This window comes from Aptenodytes patagonicus, chromosome 6, assembly GCF_965638725.1.
Source record: "Aptenodytes patagonicus chromosome 6, bAptPat1.pri.cur, whole genome shotgun sequence".
NCBI classification, from domain to species: Eukaryota; Metazoa; Chordata; class Aves; order Sphenisciformes; family Spheniscidae; genus Aptenodytes; species Aptenodytes patagonicus.
This window is the reverse complement of record NC_134954.1, coordinates 6,685,800-6,706,399: the sequence shown is the minus strand read 5'-3', so window position 1 is coordinate 6,706,399 and position 20,600 is coordinate 6,685,800. Positions and strand designations below refer to the sequence as shown.

The window sequence follows — 20,600 nt, the reverse complement described above, 5'->3', positions numbered from 1 at the left end:
AACTAAATAGAGATTACCAAACCCACTTGGAGGATTTAGAACATGGTATGTTTTAACTTTTCATATTTTAATGTCACAGCCTGAAATGAAAAGTCTGCCAATTAACTGAGGTTTTTAATCATTGGGTTGTTTTTTTTTTTTCTCATTAGGCTGGCAACTTATGGATCTACTTCCCTCTTCCAGACCTGTTTTCTTATACCCTAACTAAGGTCTTAAAGACCGTTTCTCTCAAATATTTGCATGACTTCATACACAATTAAAAATAGAGCTTCTCATCTTCTGTCCAAGCCACTCTCCACTATTGAAAATGCATCATCCTACTATACAGTATACAGCCACGCAGATACTTTCTGCATTGCTAAAATACGACCTGACCATCCACTCAGAAGTCTAAAATTATTTTCTTCAGGTACTTAGTAAAGCAAAATGAGAATAGTGAATAGCAAAAGAACTAAGGAAAGCATGAAAAATACAAGTTTTCCTGTACATCATCTAAGAAACAGGAGAATTCAGCAGAGTTTATTAAAAAAATACAATTTCATGCTTTGACATTTTTTAATACATAGGACTTTTGTTTTTGCTCCACCGGGAGAACTGTCATTAAAACAGAGCTGTAGAAAAATATTTTACTTTTTCATTTGTGGCAAGTTCCTATATGTGCAGTACTTACAGAAACAGTGAAAGGAGTGAGTTTCTTCTTATTAATAGCCCTTTCATCAATCGTATCTGGTTGTGAAAAGTTGATCATTTTGCTAAGGAAGAAAAGTCAGAGATTATTCAAACTTTCAGTTTTCAGAAAATATATTATTTGATTATAAACTCCTAACACTTTAAACTAGCTGTAAATATTTCTGACAAGATAAAAAACGACCACCTCATCCTCTAAATCTCCTCTCCCTGTTAAATAATTGCACATTCATCCAGAAACCTCCAGATAATATGTAATTATAAGAAACTTGAGCAATTGGGTTTTATACTTAAGTAACAGAGCATGTCTGTGCTGTCAAAAAAAAGTTGAGAAAATTAAAACTGTAAACTAAAGACAGTTAAATAGTTTCTAGTGAAAATCTTTATAATATAACCAATATATTTCTGCACTGCATTTCTATAGTATCTTGCATCTACAAGGATCTCAAAGACTAATTCACATCAATATTAATAAGCTAATCCCTTGTTACCATGGTGTATGAATAAGTACTATTAGTCTACTTTAACTAACTATAAAGTTACAGCAGACTAAAGTTAAGGTACCTACTATATGCTCTCTGTCTTGCCGTGGATACCTGTTCCTCCCATCCTACGATTTTGTGACTTTTAAAAATATTTGAAATAGCAAAGATTTCTAATTATTGCAGCTAATGAATATATGAACTGTGTAATTATCTCCTTCATAAACAGCCTGTACATATCTGACGTGTATAATTATGGATCTGAAGTGGAAACCCACTTCTGTAATATATGCACAGTCACATAAAACATTTGCTAATAACAACATTTCTACGGGCAAAGATTTTTCCCATCCTACACATTGGTTGAAATATTTAAGAGTGGAGTCCTGATGTTAATGCCTATCAGAAGTTTTCCAATTCATGTCACTGTGATCAGCATTTAACCTTTGAGATTAATTTCTTTTCTTTCTCACAACCCTGGACTCACCAAAGGAGGATGCCATCTGCAAGGCATTTAAAAAGACTAGCATCTGATGGGTTCATAGGTAGGAGGTGCTTACAGTCTGGGTCATCTTGTAGAGCTTTATTTATCCACTTAACAAAAGCAACTTTTTCTTCCTCTGAAAAGAAAAATAGCATTAAAATAATCTATTATCATTTCCATGAACACATACTACTAAACATCAGACTTGGGTCAAAGAGGTTCATCTGCAACAAAACCCCTTAGTTTCACAGGGGCCAGTTATGAAAACAATCAGACCAGTGGGAAAGCACACAAAAAATGGCAGATTGATCTTTCCCCTACTGCACCCTCTAAACATCTGATGATTTTCTGAAAGACAACATAAAAATCATAACGACATAATGGGTCATCATGGCTGACTTTGAATTCAGTTTCTCAGCAATTACATTGAAAAGAGGGAAATTTGTGATCTGAAATATGCAACATCTCAATCCGTACAATGTTGGTTTAAAACGCAGCATTCGATTCTGCCTTCTACTAGGACTTCAGAGACCGGCAGTATTTTTGAGACTATCATCTGAATTACTGTGCTGTATTTAGCTTTGAGAAACTTAAAAAGTTTAGTACCTCAGTTTTAAATTCTCTTTCATATTTGGTGCAGAATTTATTACTGTGTATCTAAGAATGCTTATTGGGACAACAGTCAATCAAGTATCAGTGTCCAAATTACCAGACAGTACAGGTGGTATCCACCTCACTTACCTCAAGAAGCATACAAGACAGGTACCTACACCTGACTCATTACATTTCTTTCATTGTCAGTGGGAAGAAACATGAAATTCTTGTGCACACTTCATCTCATCATAAACTAGATGGCTGATAAGGCCAGGTCAGATGAATTGCAGTCTAGTGGGGTCAGTTTCTCTCCACCGAAAATGAAAGGGAGTCTAAACAACTAGCTCTGATGGTGTCCCCCCTACAGGCATCCTTTGAGATGGAATATATCCCCTGCTTTGGGGATATACCAACTGCAGCTGGTGCCATAAAGATAATACCCAGAGAGAGGGTATCACCACCTTTAGCTAACTAAAGTGAATCTTCCTCATATATAGAATCTTAACACACTTCTGGAACCACAGCAAATCCCAGACTTGAGTCAATAAAAAAGTTGCAATATTGCTTAGTGCAATGTGATCCTGGAACGTAGTTAACATTCTGAGCAGGAGCTGCAATGCAATTGGGCACAATTACCAACTTAAATGACATGCAGCAGCGGGAGGTAGAAAGAAACAGAGATCAAATGTTAAAAGCAAGTTCTCAAGTATGAGATGGGCTATGCAAAAATCATATGGGAGTGAACAATTCTGTAATGGCACAGAGACAGCCGAGAAGGCCCTTCCATCCAGAAATGATGTGTGGGGTTGTTTTTTTTTTTTTTTCATCTTAGTTAACACTAAGATGGAACTGAAAATGGGGATTCATTTTTATCTGAATATAGGAATAGGAGTAGATTAGCACGTAATGAAGCCAAAAACTTGACTAGCATTACTAGAAGTACGCCAAAGGGGCCTTCTTCCCCTGCCCCCACATGCTGTCAGTGCTTGCTTTCATTTTTGCTCTGGCAAAGACTTATCTCTGAGTGCAGCATAAAACTAACAACAACTGAACAGCCCACATTTTAATAAACTATCACCCACACTTATCTTGCCCATCTCCACATGCTTTCTCTGTATTAATTTGCTTTCAACAGCAACTTTTTCCAGTTTTTTTTTTTTTCCTGCTGTAGTGCAAATTTAAAGAGTCTTCCTCCATGCAAAATCTGCTCGTGTTTAATTATTTCTTACCTGAATAAGAGTGCTGTGTCCCCTCAGTAGATATTGCTGATGTTCCTCCAATTGCTGTAATACCTTGCTTTTTGTTTATTGATTTTCGGAAAGATTTGCTAACATCTTTACTTTTCAATTCCTGAATTATCTTGAATAAGAAAAATAGAGAGCATTTTGTGATTGAGCATACCTTCAAATAACTAAGTGATAACTCATGTAAGTACTCTAGAGTCAGTCAGTAATCAACCTGACTGCCTTTCTTTGGTATTTACATTGACTTATGTTCGGGGGGGGGGGGGAATCACCGTATGGGTAAAACTAGTTTAAATCCCTTCATGAAACTTGCATACTGGATATCTAATATATTGTTTCTCAGTGAGTACTTCAAGTGCTACCTTTATTAAGCCATGCTATCTAAAAAAGTAGATATGCAACAATCTACACAATTTTTCCATAGATGTTTTGGTAAACTGAAGAAAACACTGAAGATACACACATTTTCAATTACTATAGCATATTTCTTCCACTTACTTCATCGTATGCTTTACAGTAAAAGGTTACTATGTGACAGTTACACATGCCCTTAAGCAAGCTGACACTATTTTCCACCTGCCTGCACTGTAAACCACATTGGATATACTGATATGTTCTAAATGTGCCCAAATACTGTAGAAATCTCAAAACTGACAATGAAGTATAAGTAACAGATACAGTTCAATACCTGGATGCAAATATTTGCATCTCACCTATGAACCACTGCAAATTAGAATCTTGGAAAGAAGGATCAATAACTAGTTCAACAAGTAACCTGCTGCAATTAGCAGCAGTACTCTAAATTCAAAGCAAAAACTAATCATCCCCAAACACATACACAAATCAACAGCCTGAAAAGTTTTTGTTTCTCTTAAATAAAGCACACTAGCCAGTGATCCACATTAAAAAAAGTCTAAACCGTTCAAATCTGTTCACTAAAAGTGAAAAACTGTACCTCACTCCCAGTAAAAAGTAGCCTTTAGTACAGACATTAAGCATAGTAGCGCAAACATTAGTTTATCACTAAGAGAATTCAGAGGCCAGTATCTAATTAGCTACTCTTTTGTCAGGGCAAGGGCTGACCAAACAGTTCCTATAATTTGCAGTCCATCCCCTCATCTTTGAGGAAATAGAAGGTAGAACTGATTGAAACTACTGTGCTCTCACATGTTGCCCAAATGAGATCTATTAAATTAAATGGGAGAGTGAAATATAAAGACTGGAAAATAATTACATAGGCTATTGTAAATTGTGACAGAAAATTTTTCCATTCTCAAAATACTAGTTATTTGTATCAAAATAGTACTTAGTTGTACCACTTAATTCAGTTTTCTATCCTAGTTCTCAAGAGATATCAGACAGTAGAGAAACATCCAAAGGGAACGTCTTACAGAGACAAATTCTTCAAAGTTGATTCTCCCGTCCTTGTTGCTATCTGTCACTGCAATGATTTTTTCTACAATCTCCCGGACTTTGTAACCAGGCAAGGGTAGGCTTGCTTCTTTAAACAGGTCTTGAAGCTCATAATCACTGACATACCCGCTGTTGTCAATATCTGTAAAATGAAAGCACAAGTTGTTTTTATACTTACGTAAAGAACCAAGTATAGTAACTGTTGAGAATAAATAAAGTATGAGAAATACAGTTCTAGGAGATGAGTATTTCTTCTGACATAGATAAGTAAGCGTGAAGGAATACTTGTAGATTAGAGGCACAACTGGTTAGGAGTTGTGCCATCTTGTTATGTATTTTCTCAGGAACTATCTTATAATCCCAAAGCACAGCTATAACAAGATGGCGTATTTGTAAATAGCAAAGTTTAAGCTTTTTTTAAGACTCCCAACAAAATTCTCTATAAACCTTCAAGTGAAAGGGAGATCAATTATTATATTCCTACCGTCAATATTTTACCATTTGCAATCAGTAAACTCTAATCTGATGCAAGTTGTCATTAGGAGAGCACACTTACACACGAAAAACTACTTACACAAGAACTCTACCTGACTCTGCATTTTGTTTCTTATCCTAGTATCTGATAGACATTTCCTGTTCCTCAAAACTTTTGATGTGGTTAGGCTTACCTGTGAAGATAAATCTGGGATGATCTGTATCTGTTTATTAAAAGGTGACCTTCCTTAATCTATTAACTAGCTCTGTTGGGAGCAATTTGTACTGCCACCTTCACTTATACTTGGCTCCCAAGACCGCATGTCAGGAATGTCCATGAACAGCAAAGTATGCGAATGCTTTTTTCAACACGAGGTATGGTATAGCTCCACGATTGTGGAAAGAAATGAATAGCTGTATCACATAAGAATAAATTAAGAAAAATTCAGTATAATTTGTGTTACTCATGACAAATAATGAAGCAGCACCAAAATCATAAAAATACCCTTCGTACTTCCACCTTAGGCCAATCTGTGTGCAGAAAGCTGTCTTGAATTCTTGTCTTAGTATAATAAAGCACCATTTTACAAACCTATGGTTTTATCCAATGTAATGCATAAATGAAACATTAACTGTTCCCAATTTTTTTTATATCTATGCATATTTCCATATATATGTATACACATATCTATACAAGCAGAATTTGAGAACGCCCATTAAAATAGCCTTACCTGTAGTGCAATGTCTATGCAATGGAGAGAAGTACTTTTAAAAGCAGAAAAGCTATAGTCCATACACAGTATAGATGAAGCTCAATCAAATACAAGAAATCATATCCAGCATAACTAGTGCTGGATATAATGCCCATCATTTCATATATTTAATGCAAATATTTTCCATGTTTAACAACAATTTTCAGTCTCTTTCATAATCATATTAGAGCTCTTGAAAAATATGAATTAATAGTACTTTCCCAGTTTGACAAATGATGCATCTAAGATAAGTAATTTAAGAGAACGTCACAAGTAACACGAGTCAGAAACAGAAGCAAAATGATGTGGCCACTTTTCCGAATTGTCAAGGTGCTCCCACTTCTGGTTTTTTCTGTTTACTAGTTAAAAGACCTCTCTTCATATTGTCTCTATATCAGAACTCAGCCAATAATACTGGAATGGATGAATACACATCACATTACAGAAGGGCAAGCAGAGAAACATGCTTTCATCTCTAGCCATAATTGACTGCTATACAGTAATTTCCCTGTAATCCATACTACACTAAGTAGCTTCCGTACAGCTTCATAAGAAGGCCACATTTCACTGCTGACAAAAGGCTAAAAACACCTGTTAAAAAAATATCTCTTTTTGTGTTTTTGATACTACCAACAATTCACAAATCACTACACAAACAAACTTTATGTCTGCATATGTATTAATCCATCCACTGTCTGGCTTGCAGACATGTAACAACACACGTAATAACAGGGATGGTCTAAAAAGCAGAGGACGTGCTCATGAGCTCACTCAGATTACCAGCTATTTTATTTCTCTAGGTTCATCTTTCACTGAGGATAAGTTTCCATGATGACAAGCAGAGAGTTAAATACATGCCTTTTCTCTCAGTTTACCAATATAGCTGCAAGCAATTTATCCATAAAAATGAAAAAAAAAAAAAAGCTAAACGATGCTTAATTTTTTATATTTTACAGAAAGCATAATACAGTAAGGAAGAAAATGCTTTTCAGTGAGTTGGAGTAGTACAGACAATTCTTAGAGCAGAAATGTGAAAACATGCAGGAAGGAAAGGGAGAAAGAGAAGGAATGCAGATGGTGAAAGCCAAACAGAAAAGCTGTCAGACAATACCAGTGAGTATCTACCTATCCTAACACCTCCCAGTAGACTGATAATGTATACAGTGCTCTTTTCGTTGGTCTGTCTTTCCAGCTCCTGCAGGCTGCAGACTTCTTGAGCTACAGACTATGTCAAGATAGTTTGTTTAGATTGTTTAATAGCAACTCATGAATTACCTTCCATGGATCTATCTTACTCCTTTAGCATTTCTACTCTTTTTGGTCTCAACAACATTCCGAGTCAATGGGTTCATGGTTTTATTATTTGCCATGAAGAAAAGGTACTACTTTTTATTTTAAGCTTTCTGATTCTCTACTGGGCATCACGTGATCCCTGGATTGACAGAAACTGAGTAACTCCTTCTTCACACTACTCACGGTCTTACAGATCACTAACGTACAGCTTCCCAATAGTCTCTTTACCAAGCTGAAGACTCGTAATATTTAAGACTTTCTGCTTAAAGCAACCCTGTTCCCCCATTATGAATGATTACAAATGCGTTCGTTTGATTTGCTGAGCCGCACAGTTACACATCACTCCCACAGAACTGCGGCAAACAAGAAATAAAGCAGATGTGAACTTTAACATTCACAATGGTATTGCAATTTGGAAATAAGGGTTAGTTGCTATATAATTTCTCACTCTTTCTGTTTACTCTCTGATTAATCTGCAAACATCCTGTCAAGCATACAAAATTGTACAGTTATTTATTAACATCTGCTAGCTACAAAAGCAAGATCAAAAAATCTCCAAGTTTAGCTTACTTACAATGTAAAATCTGATCCAATAAATGGAAAGAGAAATTACTAGTTCACCAAAGCATGCAAGTAAAGCAAAGCGTCAGTAATCCAACATGAGAATATATTTAACAATTGACGTTTAATCATTTTTTTTTCAGATTTAAGGAGTTCAAAAACCTGAATTTTGGGACCTATCGTGCTGCATATAGAATGGCACAAATAATGCAGCTGCCCAGCAAGAAAATGTATCTGTTTTCATTGCTGAAGTTGAAAGAAATGAATAAACACACATAGTTTCAGTGAAAATAAGAGGTTTTATGTAAACATTCTTATTTTCTTAGATATTACTGGCAACATAGAAGGAAGACATGGTCCTATCAAAACAAAGTGATCCGTAAAGATTTCTTCCACAAATCCTACACGGCTTTGCAATGTCAATGGCATCCTTATTATTTTCTTATTTAAAACATACCTATTTTACTGAATGCTTCTCTTAGTTCTTCGAGCTCTTCACGAGAGATAGTAGTTACGTTGTTTTCCATCTTTGGACAGCAAGAAGTGTTGTCCTCAATTGCTTATACCTAATAATAATAAACAGGAAATATATAAGGCTTTAATTCCAAGCACATACTAATACAAGTTACTGATCTTTTCAATACAAGGTACCAGACCTGAATGACGTTTCCAAGCCTGGCACACTTAAAGCATTACAAACAACACTTTAAAGTACATCAAACACCTAGCAGTTCTTTTCACTGTAATAGTGACTGAGAATTCACAATAGCAGCACCTGTTTTCATACACTTGATCTTTTCATTGGCATAGAATAAGCACTGACCAACAATCTACCTCCATTGCTCAAGCGGTTTTCCAACATTAAAATCATCGCCTTACATTTCAACAAACAATTTTTAGAAAAACTAATTTCTAAGTGCAATGCAGTATCTTTGCCAATTAGTGTTTAGTGCTGGGATCTAGTCCTGCAAAGCACTGAGCACTCCAACATTTGAACAGCAGTAAACCTCAATGGGACACTTTCAAGTTGTAAGCACTTGAAAAGTGCTTACAATCAGTGGGTGAATGCTGGTGAGCCTTTCCACAGCTGCTGCAGAAGTTAACCACCTCCTGACCTTTACTTCACAATTCTGACAAGCCTATTGTCTCATAACACTGTCAAAGAGCCGAATAAAGGCTTTTACTGAGCACAAAGACTGGAGTCTCAATGTGAATCTACTTTCTCTACCCAACTCCATAAAAAAGCAAAACAAAACAGAAGGCACCTTAGCAAGGGTTGATAAACCCCCATGACAGATCCTTGCCCATTTCCTCTTACTGAAGCTTTACTACAACAGAATGATTCAGACCCTTGTTAGTAAGCGCAAGTTTGTAAAGAAGTCACACGCAATTGTCTCAATACGAAGCTTATATGTGCATTTGCCATTTTCCACCGTGCACATGCCATTGGCGCAGACAAGGTAAGCCTATGGCAGCACCCATCTGCATGTGAGGCTGTAGAGAGCACTGTGCTACAGGTGGTGCTGTGCCTACCATAAAGTAAAAGCTTTGTCTTTGCTTTTACTTTATAAGCCAAAAATGACAAAAAATCCACCTTACATTAATATTTTCATCGAAGTTGTCCTTGTGTACGTTTTCCCTTCTGGTTTAGTGTTTTTGCTTGAGAGCAAGAAAAATTTTCCTGTAATGGCCAGGTTATTATTTGCTCATAATAATTATATTCAGATCTGCTATATGCAGGTGCTTCTCCCCCCAAAATCACGCCTATCAACAGAATGTACTATTACCCACTGGACGAGACACTGGAAGGGGAAAAGGGGAGACCCGAATTCAACAACTGGTTTTACCATGGACCTGCTGGATGCCCTTGGCCAAGACTGCACCTTTCTTTCCCACCTTTGTATGTCCTGACTAATTAGGTTACAAACTTTCCCAGTGCAGGGACTGCCCCATAACTAGATGGTTGCACAATGCCTGCAACAACAGGATCCCTTCTAAGGTCTGCTGTAAGGCTGTAATAATGGAATCAGAATTTGGTTCAGAATAAAGGAGATTAAACATTATCAACCTGAGTTTCTGTCAGAAAATAATTTCTTCCCCATTATAGCTGCATCAGTTTTCTTTCAATCCTTCACAACCTGACAATGAGAAAAAATACAAATGAAGCAATCGCACAGGTCACCAGCACATGAGACAATAGGCAGCAGGGCACTACATCAGCTGCGGTTTGCTGGAGGATCGTGCCAAGAAGTCAGACCTTTCCTGGAGGTTTACAAAGGAGTGCATACAATACCGCTGATGTGAGTTATACCTACTCTACTGTGAAATTTTAATACAAAACAAATTAGCTGTGGTCAGCCACAAACAGGTATAACGTTGCCTCGCTACATTAACCACTGAAGCGTCTCCTGATTTCAGAATTATAAGCGGTGACATCACTGCTGGAGATTATTTCACTGAGAAAGATATCACACTACTGTATTAGTGATGTCGAAGCCTGACATATTCTGCAACTGGGTAGAACGTTTACTACAAATTGGCTCTCCCTGCCTCCCTATGAAATGAGACCAAATGAGAAGTACAGCACAACCTGTTTGTTTGCATGGCGTTCACGGGTTGTCCATGTTTGCTTGGAGAGCGAAGAGCACAGGGTCAGCCTTTCTTTCTTCTGTAGCTACCTCCAGCTACACAGAAAGTGGGAATTCCCACTGTATCCAATGCCTAAGGCTGTCAATATTCTAATGTCCTCATATTTACACAGTATCTTTCAGGAGAAAAAGGAGACATGATACCACTTAACAAAAAAAAAAAACCCCAAAACAAAGAAAAAACCCATCCGGATTAAAAATTGATATGCAAATATTAAGAAACATATAGTTATTCAACATATTTGAATACTATGTTGGAAAGCATGTCACTGGATGGAGATTCAGGTAGCCAGAAATTAGAACTTGACCAGGATATTGGGATTGGTAATTTTACTCAAACCTACCAATCCAAAACTATGTATTATGGCATTCCTCCTACTATTTTGCCTTTTGTTGAATCCAGAATGATAAACTTTTCATCATTTATATTCATATTCTATATAAATAAGAGTTATTAAATGAAAACCTCAGCTTTTTAGAGGTGTTTTAACTGTAACTGTGCACACGTTTAGATTGCTGGGCAGTTTTTAATAGGATGGTTTTGATTCCCTCAACAGTATTTTCATAAATGCAAATTAAGTTTTTACCTTTGATTTTCTAATACAATAGGCAATGGGACAATCTTTTTGCTACTGTTTTTACTGCTGGTAAGAGAACTCTGGGAGAGAATAAACTATACTATGAAGTACTCACTAAGAATTCTTGATCTGTTTGTAATGAAAAAAAATACTCCACAGGAAATGGTGGAAAGGTTTCTAGAACTAAAAAAACCAAATGCTGAACGAGGTATCCTATATGTAGCTAAACCTGTATGCATAACGACACGAGCAATGCTCATGAGCTAGCAATGAGTAGCCCTTAACTTTATTTAAAAATAGTATTTTGAAAAAACAAAGCAAATATTTGTTCAAAACACTATAAAATACCGTGACTTTGTTTTAAAGAACATTTTTTACACTTTATTTTTCTCGTTTGTTGGTGGATTTTTTTTTTTAATCTTTGGGGTTTATGTTTTGAAGTTTGTGCTTATCTGAAACCATCAGTTAGACATTTCCTTCAAAAAGAAAATGACTTGGAAGTTAAGATTCTCATGTAACAAACTTCAACTGGGGGTCAGGGTTTTAAGGAAAACAAATAACATGAGATGTGGTGAAATCTTCTAAGATAGCAACTGTATTGCCAGACCATTCAAGAAAATACAAGAAAATTTTTGTCACAACAGTATGTGACTACTGTCTCAAAGTACAAAAGTAAAAATATTTATTTGGGCCCTATCTGCAACATAAGCATTTATTTATCTACACTTACACTGCTGTATAAGATGGAGGAAAAAAACAAGTTATGTGCACTATGTAACTGATTCTCAACTCAGCAAAAGTTTCTGCTTCTTTTAAGTCAGTAGTTTACCTTTCTTCCATGATGCTATTTAAAGTTCCCATAGTAATTTAGTTTTCTTCCATGATGCTATATAAAAAGAGTTCTTAAACAACAGGGGGTTATTTTAATGAGATCCTGTCTACTTTACTCAGGTTAGTATTTTCTCTGTCTTCACTGGGACTGTTCCTGTGGGTCACACAGGATATGGCCTTGAGGGTGTGTGGTGAGTTAAGTCTTTTTCCTTCATGTCACTCGATCTTATTTAAGTACTAAAATCCTACTCATCCATTTTGCTAAGCTTACTAGCAGCATGTACCAGTCTTCATACTCAAAAGAAAAAAAATTTAAAATATATATTCAGAAAAAATGACCTTACACACAGATGTTTCTGGAAGTGCAAGTACCCTGATTGGAAACCTGATGTGGCAATTAAAAATAAAGAAATAATGAACTGTAGAAAAATCGGGGGGAAAAATTAAACATTTAAATCCAAATTACTAAGGAAATTTAAAGGACTCTGAAGCTGCAAAAAGGCAGAAGACAGTCCTCTGAAATACAGAAACAGCATGCCAAAGCGTCAGTGAAATATTTAGCCACGCAGGTGCAAAAGACAACACCACTTCTGTCATACTGTTAATGTTTTTTAACTATTTGCCATTACCATGAGTCAGATTTTATCAAAAACGATTTCTGCAAAGTTGCAATGCAATTAGTTTCACTCCTCCCCTTTTACTATTCATAATTTAGATTTTCCATCATATTCTACTTCAGAAAATAGCAATCTTTGATTTCCAAAGACGTTGATTATTTCAGTAACACAGTAGAAACATCTGTTCTTGAATGAAGCAGATAAAGCTAATACCTCTGCTCTAAAGAGAGTCTTAAATAGCCTATTATATAATTACAGGGTAAATTAGCTGGTCAATTAAATGGCAGAAGTGCTTCAATCATGGTTCTGTCATTCAGGAGATCTAGTTTGAGCAGAGGCAACACCTAAACTACTTAGTCATTTCAGACAATTTCAATATAGAAACAGAGACCTTCTATCTCAGCTAATAAATGCCTTGCACACGCAGGTTTATCATCACCCAAGATAACTCAGTCCACAGGCAGTTCTGACAAGATTTAACATTAAGCCTCCAAAGGTGCACGTCTATTGGAACTATGACTACCTGCTGAAAGATATATTCGATTACAGAGAACAGATTTCTCTGTACTCTGGTAGTGTTCATATGACACTTAGATTTTCTGTAGTCTATGCTTACATTAAACCATCTCCTGCTGACCCAGAACAGGGTAGGTACAAGCACTGGTTTTATGCTGAGAAAGTGCCCTTGATCCTCTTTTAAGACCTCGCCAACATGCTTAATGTGAACTGACAATATTCATCTATCCCTAGCCTGCCTGCTACACCTGGAAGCCTTTTTGTATTTATGGACAATTCACTGGCGTCTCCCGGAAACGTTCCACATCCAACATTAATACAGATACAAACTTCTGTTGATACCATCGTGGTATTTCTTTGTGTGCAGAGGAGCGTCTGTGGCTGAGCACCACAAAGGATAAAGCAAGCAGGCCAAGCAGCAGTTCCTGCCACATTTTTGACCTGTTATCAAAGCTGTCAGAAAAAACAGCAGTTAATTGGCAATCAGGCCCAATAGTTTTCTCCATCCCTGAAGGCAATTGGCAATTTCTCTTCCAGCTCTTCATTTCAAATTCTATTTGCCTTGTTTCCACACGCAGCTGCTTCCACGACAACAATGCACATTACAAATGCTGACTCAAGAGCCCATTTTCTTTTGTTGCTGTTCTTTTTGTCTGGCATTAGGGAAAGAAGTCTTGATTGCAGAATACAGTCCTCTAAACATAGAAAGAAAGAATCTAATACACCTGTAGAATGATGAGCACTGGGTCTTATAAAGAAAGACGATACAAAAATAGATCCACTCCTAATGCAGCAAAGAGGATGCTTGTAAACCTTTAAAACAGGAGAGCACCGAAAGGTCAAAGTAACTAGCTATATAAATACATATACCTGTATATGTAAAAAAATAAAGATGTTGCAACTGCTGAAGCACATTACTAATTTTCAAAAGAAGAGGCAGGGTATAATTATGGTATCAGGTAGTTATTAACAGAGTAGTATGAAGTGGAAAGTTCTTTAAATATCATCCAGTCAGCCTGAAGCTTCACTACCTGAAAGAGTCAGCCTGGACTCAAACACGGCTGGATACATTTATGACCATCAAAAGTATTTAATTACTAGAAGTTAGAGGATAACAATGAAGAAATGTTATGCTTCAAACATATAAACTGATAATCCATGGAATTTTCCTCGGTCTTCTATGTACAGCATTACACAGTGAACAAGGTACAATTTAAGAGGGAAAAACAGGTATTTTAACTTCTTCCAAAACTATATGCACTGATCTTTGCTAGGAGATGACTATCAAACCAGCCAGAGTGATAAATTTTGCGCCCATGAAATATGTATCTTACATAAGGAGAACTAGAAGATTTACATTGAAGTTAATTATTCACTCTATATGAATTTATTCAACATAGTACAGTAACTCTGGTGGATAATAAAATCAACATTTTCCACTATGCCTTTAAGATGAACATGGGTGACTCAAACAGTAAAACAATAAGCTGAGATACCTAGCTGTTAGACAGGTCATGGGCCTGATCTGACCTCACTTACTATAGTATAAATCCAGAATAATTTCATGAGGCTTAAGTCAGGATGAAAAGCAATTCTATTATAAAGCAGATACATCTTTACTTTAGAAAGATACCTTTTCATCCAAACAAAATGCCTTCAGCATCCTTCGGCTGCTGAGTATACAGAATTCATCAACAGTATCAGTTTCACATAGTTTCCTTCACATGCATCATTCAAGAGGATCTCAGACTGCCTGTGCTTTGTATTGTTGTATTCAGCACTCCTAATAAACATCAATGGAAACCTTACCTATGCCAGAAGGACCACTTCTAGGAAAATAATTTTGAAAAAATGCTATTGCATGCAGAGTTCATAGAAGTACCTTTCCTGAAGCATTCTGCAAAACTAACCTGTTTACAGTTTAGCTACACCAACACCTTGGACTGAATTTGCCCAAACTGATTATCTCAGACCATGTGTGACCTGTTCTGGTTTGGTTAATTAGTTATTTTTCTAAGAGTTCTACAAGTTTCACCTGCCTCCAGCACAGGGCTGGGAGCATTTTATCCCCTCTGTTCTGGAACAGGGACATGAAATCTGTCTACCCCATATCCACAGGCAAAGCGATGCCTGCTCATCCAACATTAACCCAGATGTTGCCTGATTTATAAAACTCAAAATTCCTGCTTGAATCTGTTGTGTCAAGGATTCCTTGAGGCTGTACTCTTCCATTTCATTTGCAATAAGCATGCTGTAGTCTAGAATAGCAGGTGGTATGCCAGAATTCGCCTCTGCAGTCGCTCCTTGCAGCTGCCAAGAGAAGGCACAGCACCTTCCCCTCCAGTTCCAAAGACCAAGGGGAATGTAGGGAAGTGAACTCCAGTCTTCCAAGTCCCACAAAAGATCACAGGCCACTGCTCCACTTCTCATCTCATTTGCTTTAATACAAGCAGCTATGGTATTAGGAGCATGTCATCAAGAGCAAATCTGAAGTAGTGACATTCTCTGTGAAACCAGGATGCTGAGGTGATACAAGACAATACCAGTAGCCCTGCAGAGCTGTGTTGCATGAGTTACTGCTTTCAAACTGTATTTTCTGATGTTTATAAATACAGTCATTCATAACACACTAGTTGTGGTTAGATCACTTTTGCAAGTAACACGGAACAGCAAGGAAGTTAAAGTTGTGTATTTCTGCAATACAGTGCTTCCTGGGCTCCCTACCTGTTAGCAAACCATTTCCAGATGAAAAAAAAAAAAAAAAATGCACAAAGCTGCTTCCATGCAACAAGTAGCTTTTCTCTAGGACTGGAGAATACCAGGCAAATCAGTATTGGAAATACAGAAACAAGATTTTTCTCATAGATCTCTTTATAAGAGACAACACTTCTGTCTTTCAGAATACAAAATCAGATTGTCTGCAAAAACAATATACCCCTTAATCTGAAGCAAAATCATCCCAGTTTTGAGATGGGCTTTATGTGTTACTTGATGAAAACTTCAAGATCAAGTATTCTGAACTGTCTGCATATTTTATGTAATTTAAATATAATATATTAGCTTTCCAATAAATAAGGGAGTACAGAATCAAAGTATACAATGTAAAATACTAAACAGTTGTGCCATAATAAGCAACAAGTTAAGGGACACAAAAATAAAGTTTCCCTACAGAACCTCTAACATGGTTAAATTCAAAGAACTCTGATCCAAAGTAAAGGTTGGATACAGTGAATCTGCTAAAGTGGCACAACCTTTGCCTTGGTGAAAGTTCAGTAACAGCACACACACTGTATCCAAGCTCTGTCAAGAGAAGTGCAGACACATAAGGAAAATGAAAGCACAGTAGGAATTTGAATACACTCAAACCATAAATCTTAATTACATTTTATGCTATGTCAACATCTTTCATAATCAATTTCAAGTTTTTAAATATTTGTTTCATTCCTCAACAACATAAATATTTAATCAGGAAACAGACCACAAAAGGCATATGGGCTTAATGTTTAACATAAACATACCAACTATCCACTAATAAGAGGCTGTTTCCACTAAAAAGTGTTTTCAGAACTCCTTGCGAATAAAAGAAGCTTATGTTCTCATGGAAATGAAAGAGAATAAACAAGAATAGAGTTGCTACAATTTACAGTAGAAAAGGATGCTCCTATTATGCCCTTTAAAGAAGTTTGAGCCTACTACTTGCAGGCAAACAGCTTGGAGACAGAGCTAAAGGTACACAAGTTTAAATGCCTGGGTGACTTCAGAAGCTAGGAAGATGTGCCACCAACCTATAGCAAATTCAGCTCTGAAACACCCTAATCAAGCCTTACAGTTAGTCTAAAGGAGATTAGTTACTTTTGCATTCAGGTACAGAACATCTTCCAGAGGCTCACAATGCACCTTATATTACCACAGCAAAGGTACCAGAGTTATTAAGGACAAGTTTTTCAGTTGTAGTCCAGCAACTTCAACTGGAGTCAGCTGAATTTGTGGATTTTCAGCACCTCTAATAATCATGCCCTAAATAAACTAGTGAAGAACTTCAGAAACAAATAGCTCAAGTACAATGCAACTGCAATGATATTCCTTCCAAGAGAGACAGAAGCAGCTCTTGTTTACTGCTGCTATAGAAATGCAAGTGTTAGCATAAACAGAAAGGTTCCTCAAGGCCTCAGTTCCATAGTTCATTACACACATGGAAAGTCATAGACATACTCACTAACATTTTAATTTTACAATAAGAAACTCTTGCATCCAGCAATAAAGCCTACATGCCGTTAATGGCACACAAGGACAGGAAAGAATAGGAAAAAACAGTGGCAGGAGAAGTGGGACTAGGGAATTCCCTTGGGAGACACATGATCATGCAGAAAACCTTCCCTTTGTTGAGCAAACCCTGGAACAAGTGTCTCCTCTAGCCTATTAGAAAATGTACGTTTCTAGAAACCACTAGGATTGTAATAGATGTGTTCTTGTGGGTGCGATATTAACCATCCCAATGTAAGTTATTTTCGTGTTGCTTTAGCTTCCACCACACTGTCCAGAGTCTAGAATAATTTTTACCTTTTACTGATACAGTTAAAACTAGTGCTCAGAAAGGAAATTCACAACTCCTGGTATAAAACTCATTAAACTCACAGCCCATTCCTGAGAGCTGTGTGGCTTACACTTGAGACGCCCATTTTCACCTCTGTGCTTCAGATATATAACATAGTTACATCAGGTCTGCTTCTATTCACAATTAAAGTCACATGTATTTGCAATGAAAAATTTTATTCACATTAAGCATTAACGTGTTTTCCTTAGACAGCTCAAGAACACTACCAACCCTGCCCACTATAACTCAAAATAATAATGGTAACAGAAGTAAAGCAACCCCATCATCTCATCTTTTTATCCAAGAACCTGAAGTTGAGTTTTTGAATATAAATTAAAACATTTAAAGGCACTGTTCTGAAAGCAAAAATCTTGCTTTTCCATTTTACACGTGGCAATGTCTGTATTGAAGTAATCCATGATTACAGAGCTACATAATAATATATATTATTATTATACTAAAACCTATGTCCCATGCTGACTAGTCATTTGGCTTCCCTGTACACAAGTGTGCTAGACCCTCCTTCCTGGAGAACTTCTGCAAGTCCCCATCAACTACCTCTTCTGCTCTTCCTATTCTACAAGGCTACCCTTGCCTCACTAACCATGTCCCCACATCCAACCATCTTTACCCATATGAATGTCCTCGCTTGCGTATCACTTCTGAATGCATCCATCCAGCGATCAGGCAAATGCAGTGCCTCTGGAAGGCCAGAGCTGGCAAGGACCATGCTTTCCAATTAGCACTGGAAGCCAGTGCCTTGGATGCTGCCACCAAAAGCAAGGAAAAAATACGGGCTGAACCAACACCACAGCCACCACAGCACAGGGTGCCAAACCCAGAAATTGTGGCAAGATGAATGCTTACTAAGGTCAAAGCGTCATAGCAGTTTTATCATGCAAATGCATGTTAGATGGAAAGAGTCTATCATTAACACATAGAAAATTTGATGAGAAACTAGGAAACAATTTGTCATAACACCCATGTGAATACCAGTCACTGCTCTGAAGAACAGAATTATTTTTTTTTTTTTAAGTCCAAACTTGGTTTCTCTGTGACATTTCATTAAAGTAAACCACACTAAAAGATAAATGGAAAGGCTACACTAATAAAAGCAAGTTCATTCAGGCACTCCATTCTCAAGTCATTCTTTCATGCCTAGGCTGACATTACATATCAAGTTTACAACAGCAAAAGGGAGTGAGTTAAAAGACATACCAGCAAATGATACTTAATCTCTTTCTTTCTCTGTCTAGGTTTATGCATATACAGCTTTTGTTAGAATGCAACTACAATGACAAATAAAAATTGCATTATTTTTATAGGAAATTCCCATATAAGTATTCTCTGATATATATCTTAATTAGAAAACAAATCCTGAAATTCTTATTGAAACATTTGCATCAATAAGAATTTTGTCTGTGCACACAGCAAAACTTCATGCTCAGAGCTCACGATGTGTTGACAGGACCCTCATTTGACAGAGGGGCTTTCTCGGTGTCAATAGTCATAACCCAGACTTTTCAAAAACAATCACAAGTCAGACCCTAACCAGCAACAACAACAAAAAAGAAATGTCAAAGAGTGTTAAAATTACTCATATGGAATGACATCTGCCTTCTGTTTTCAGATACTTCCCATTATTCTCAGATTAACTTTTCAAGCTTTTCTCTGTAACTGGAAGGACTAGGAATTTGTTTCAAAATTAAGCAGATCCTCACATAATTTCTCAACTCCACAAACTGACTTTTGAGAACATCTTCAATTTTCATGGAAAGCTCAGTCATATTATGAGAAATGATGATATTGTGCAAGTCACTGACTCACCATCTTCCAGTCTGCCTCTAAATTACAATTTAAATAGTATGTTTCTAAAAGTGATAGTGCTATTAAAGTTAAGTAGTTGCAATGTTATCTCCACCTCAGTATTTATAGTAAGGAAACAAAGGTAATCAGAAACATTAAAATCCAACAAATAGCACAGCTTTTCACTATCTACCAGCTTCTAGCACAGCAATCATTATTACCAATTTCACAGCAAAAATGCTGCTGCTGCTATTAGCAAATTCCAATTTCACATTACGTGCTTCACAGTTTTTCAGAGTTTGCTGGATTTGGCATTCCATCTACTACAATCAAAGTGTAATCACCTTCAGCTGCTTAATCTGTTACATCATCACTGATATTTTCACAATACCTTTTGCAAGGCTATCAGTTTTTGTCCCAAGCCTCTATTTCTTCCAGATTCGGTGCTGCTTGAGAGGTAGGACATATTGTACTCAGTGTTCTTTGCTAAGGAATTTATCCTTCTATGGCACTCGTAACTTCAGAAAAATATCCTTTTGTTAAGCCAACTGGAACATTATGAACCATTTTTCTTTCCTCCAAGCGTGAAAATAACATTTACTTAGCATGTACCTTAAAAAGCAAAACTATGAACAAAGCTATCAGTGAACAGACTAAGAGGCAGAAGGGGAAGGAGATCTTAAAACAGTGCAACTGCAACACTCCAGAAAACTACTGCCTTTATCTTTCTGTGTGCCTGCTTGCTGGTAGTCTGAAGTAGGAAACCTCAGGTTGCTGTGAATAGCGGAGGGCCACAGGCTAACGCTTACTAATGAACTTAGTTTTAAGGTCACCCCAGAAGTTAATCATGTGAAGACCATTAAGAGTAACAATAGAAATGCACATTCATTCTCCTGCCCTCAGCAATTCAACTTACATCCACATATTCTCCATATTCTAGCTAGTTGCAATTACTAAATAGTACCAAATAGATGTGTGTTGCCAGAGTATTTTTCAGCTTCGTTAATTATCAGATGGCAGTATGGC

At 36.8% G+C, this 20,600-nt stretch overlaps 1 protein-coding gene across 5 annotated transcripts in view; it reads right to left on the bottom strand.

Annotated features, from left to right (window-relative positions):
- Positions 1–20,600, bottom strand: part of PLS1 (plastin 1) — a 47,654-nt gene that overhangs the window by 17,608 nt on the left and 9,446 nt on the right. For 3 of the 5 annotated variants that reach the window (XM_076340997.1, XM_076340996.1, XM_076341000.1), the window contains exons 2-6: positions 8,442–8,550; positions 4,883–5,046; positions 3,477–3,606; positions 1,657–1,789; positions 671–752 (exon numbers count right to left, since the gene is read on the bottom strand). In XM_076340997.1, coding sequence (XP_076197112.1) covers positions 671–752; positions 1,657–1,789; positions 3,477–3,606; positions 4,883–5,046; positions 8,442–8,511 — 579 coding nt within the window. In that variant the 5' untranslated portion in view covers positions 8,512–8,550. Of the gene's footprint in view, positions 1–670; positions 753–1,656; positions 1,790–3,476; positions 3,607–4,882; positions 5,047–8,441; positions 8,551–10,052; positions 10,106–10,574; positions 10,696–20,600 lie in introns of those variants that run through there. The other 2 variants (XM_076340998.1, XM_076340999.1) reach the window with 2 other exon arrangements.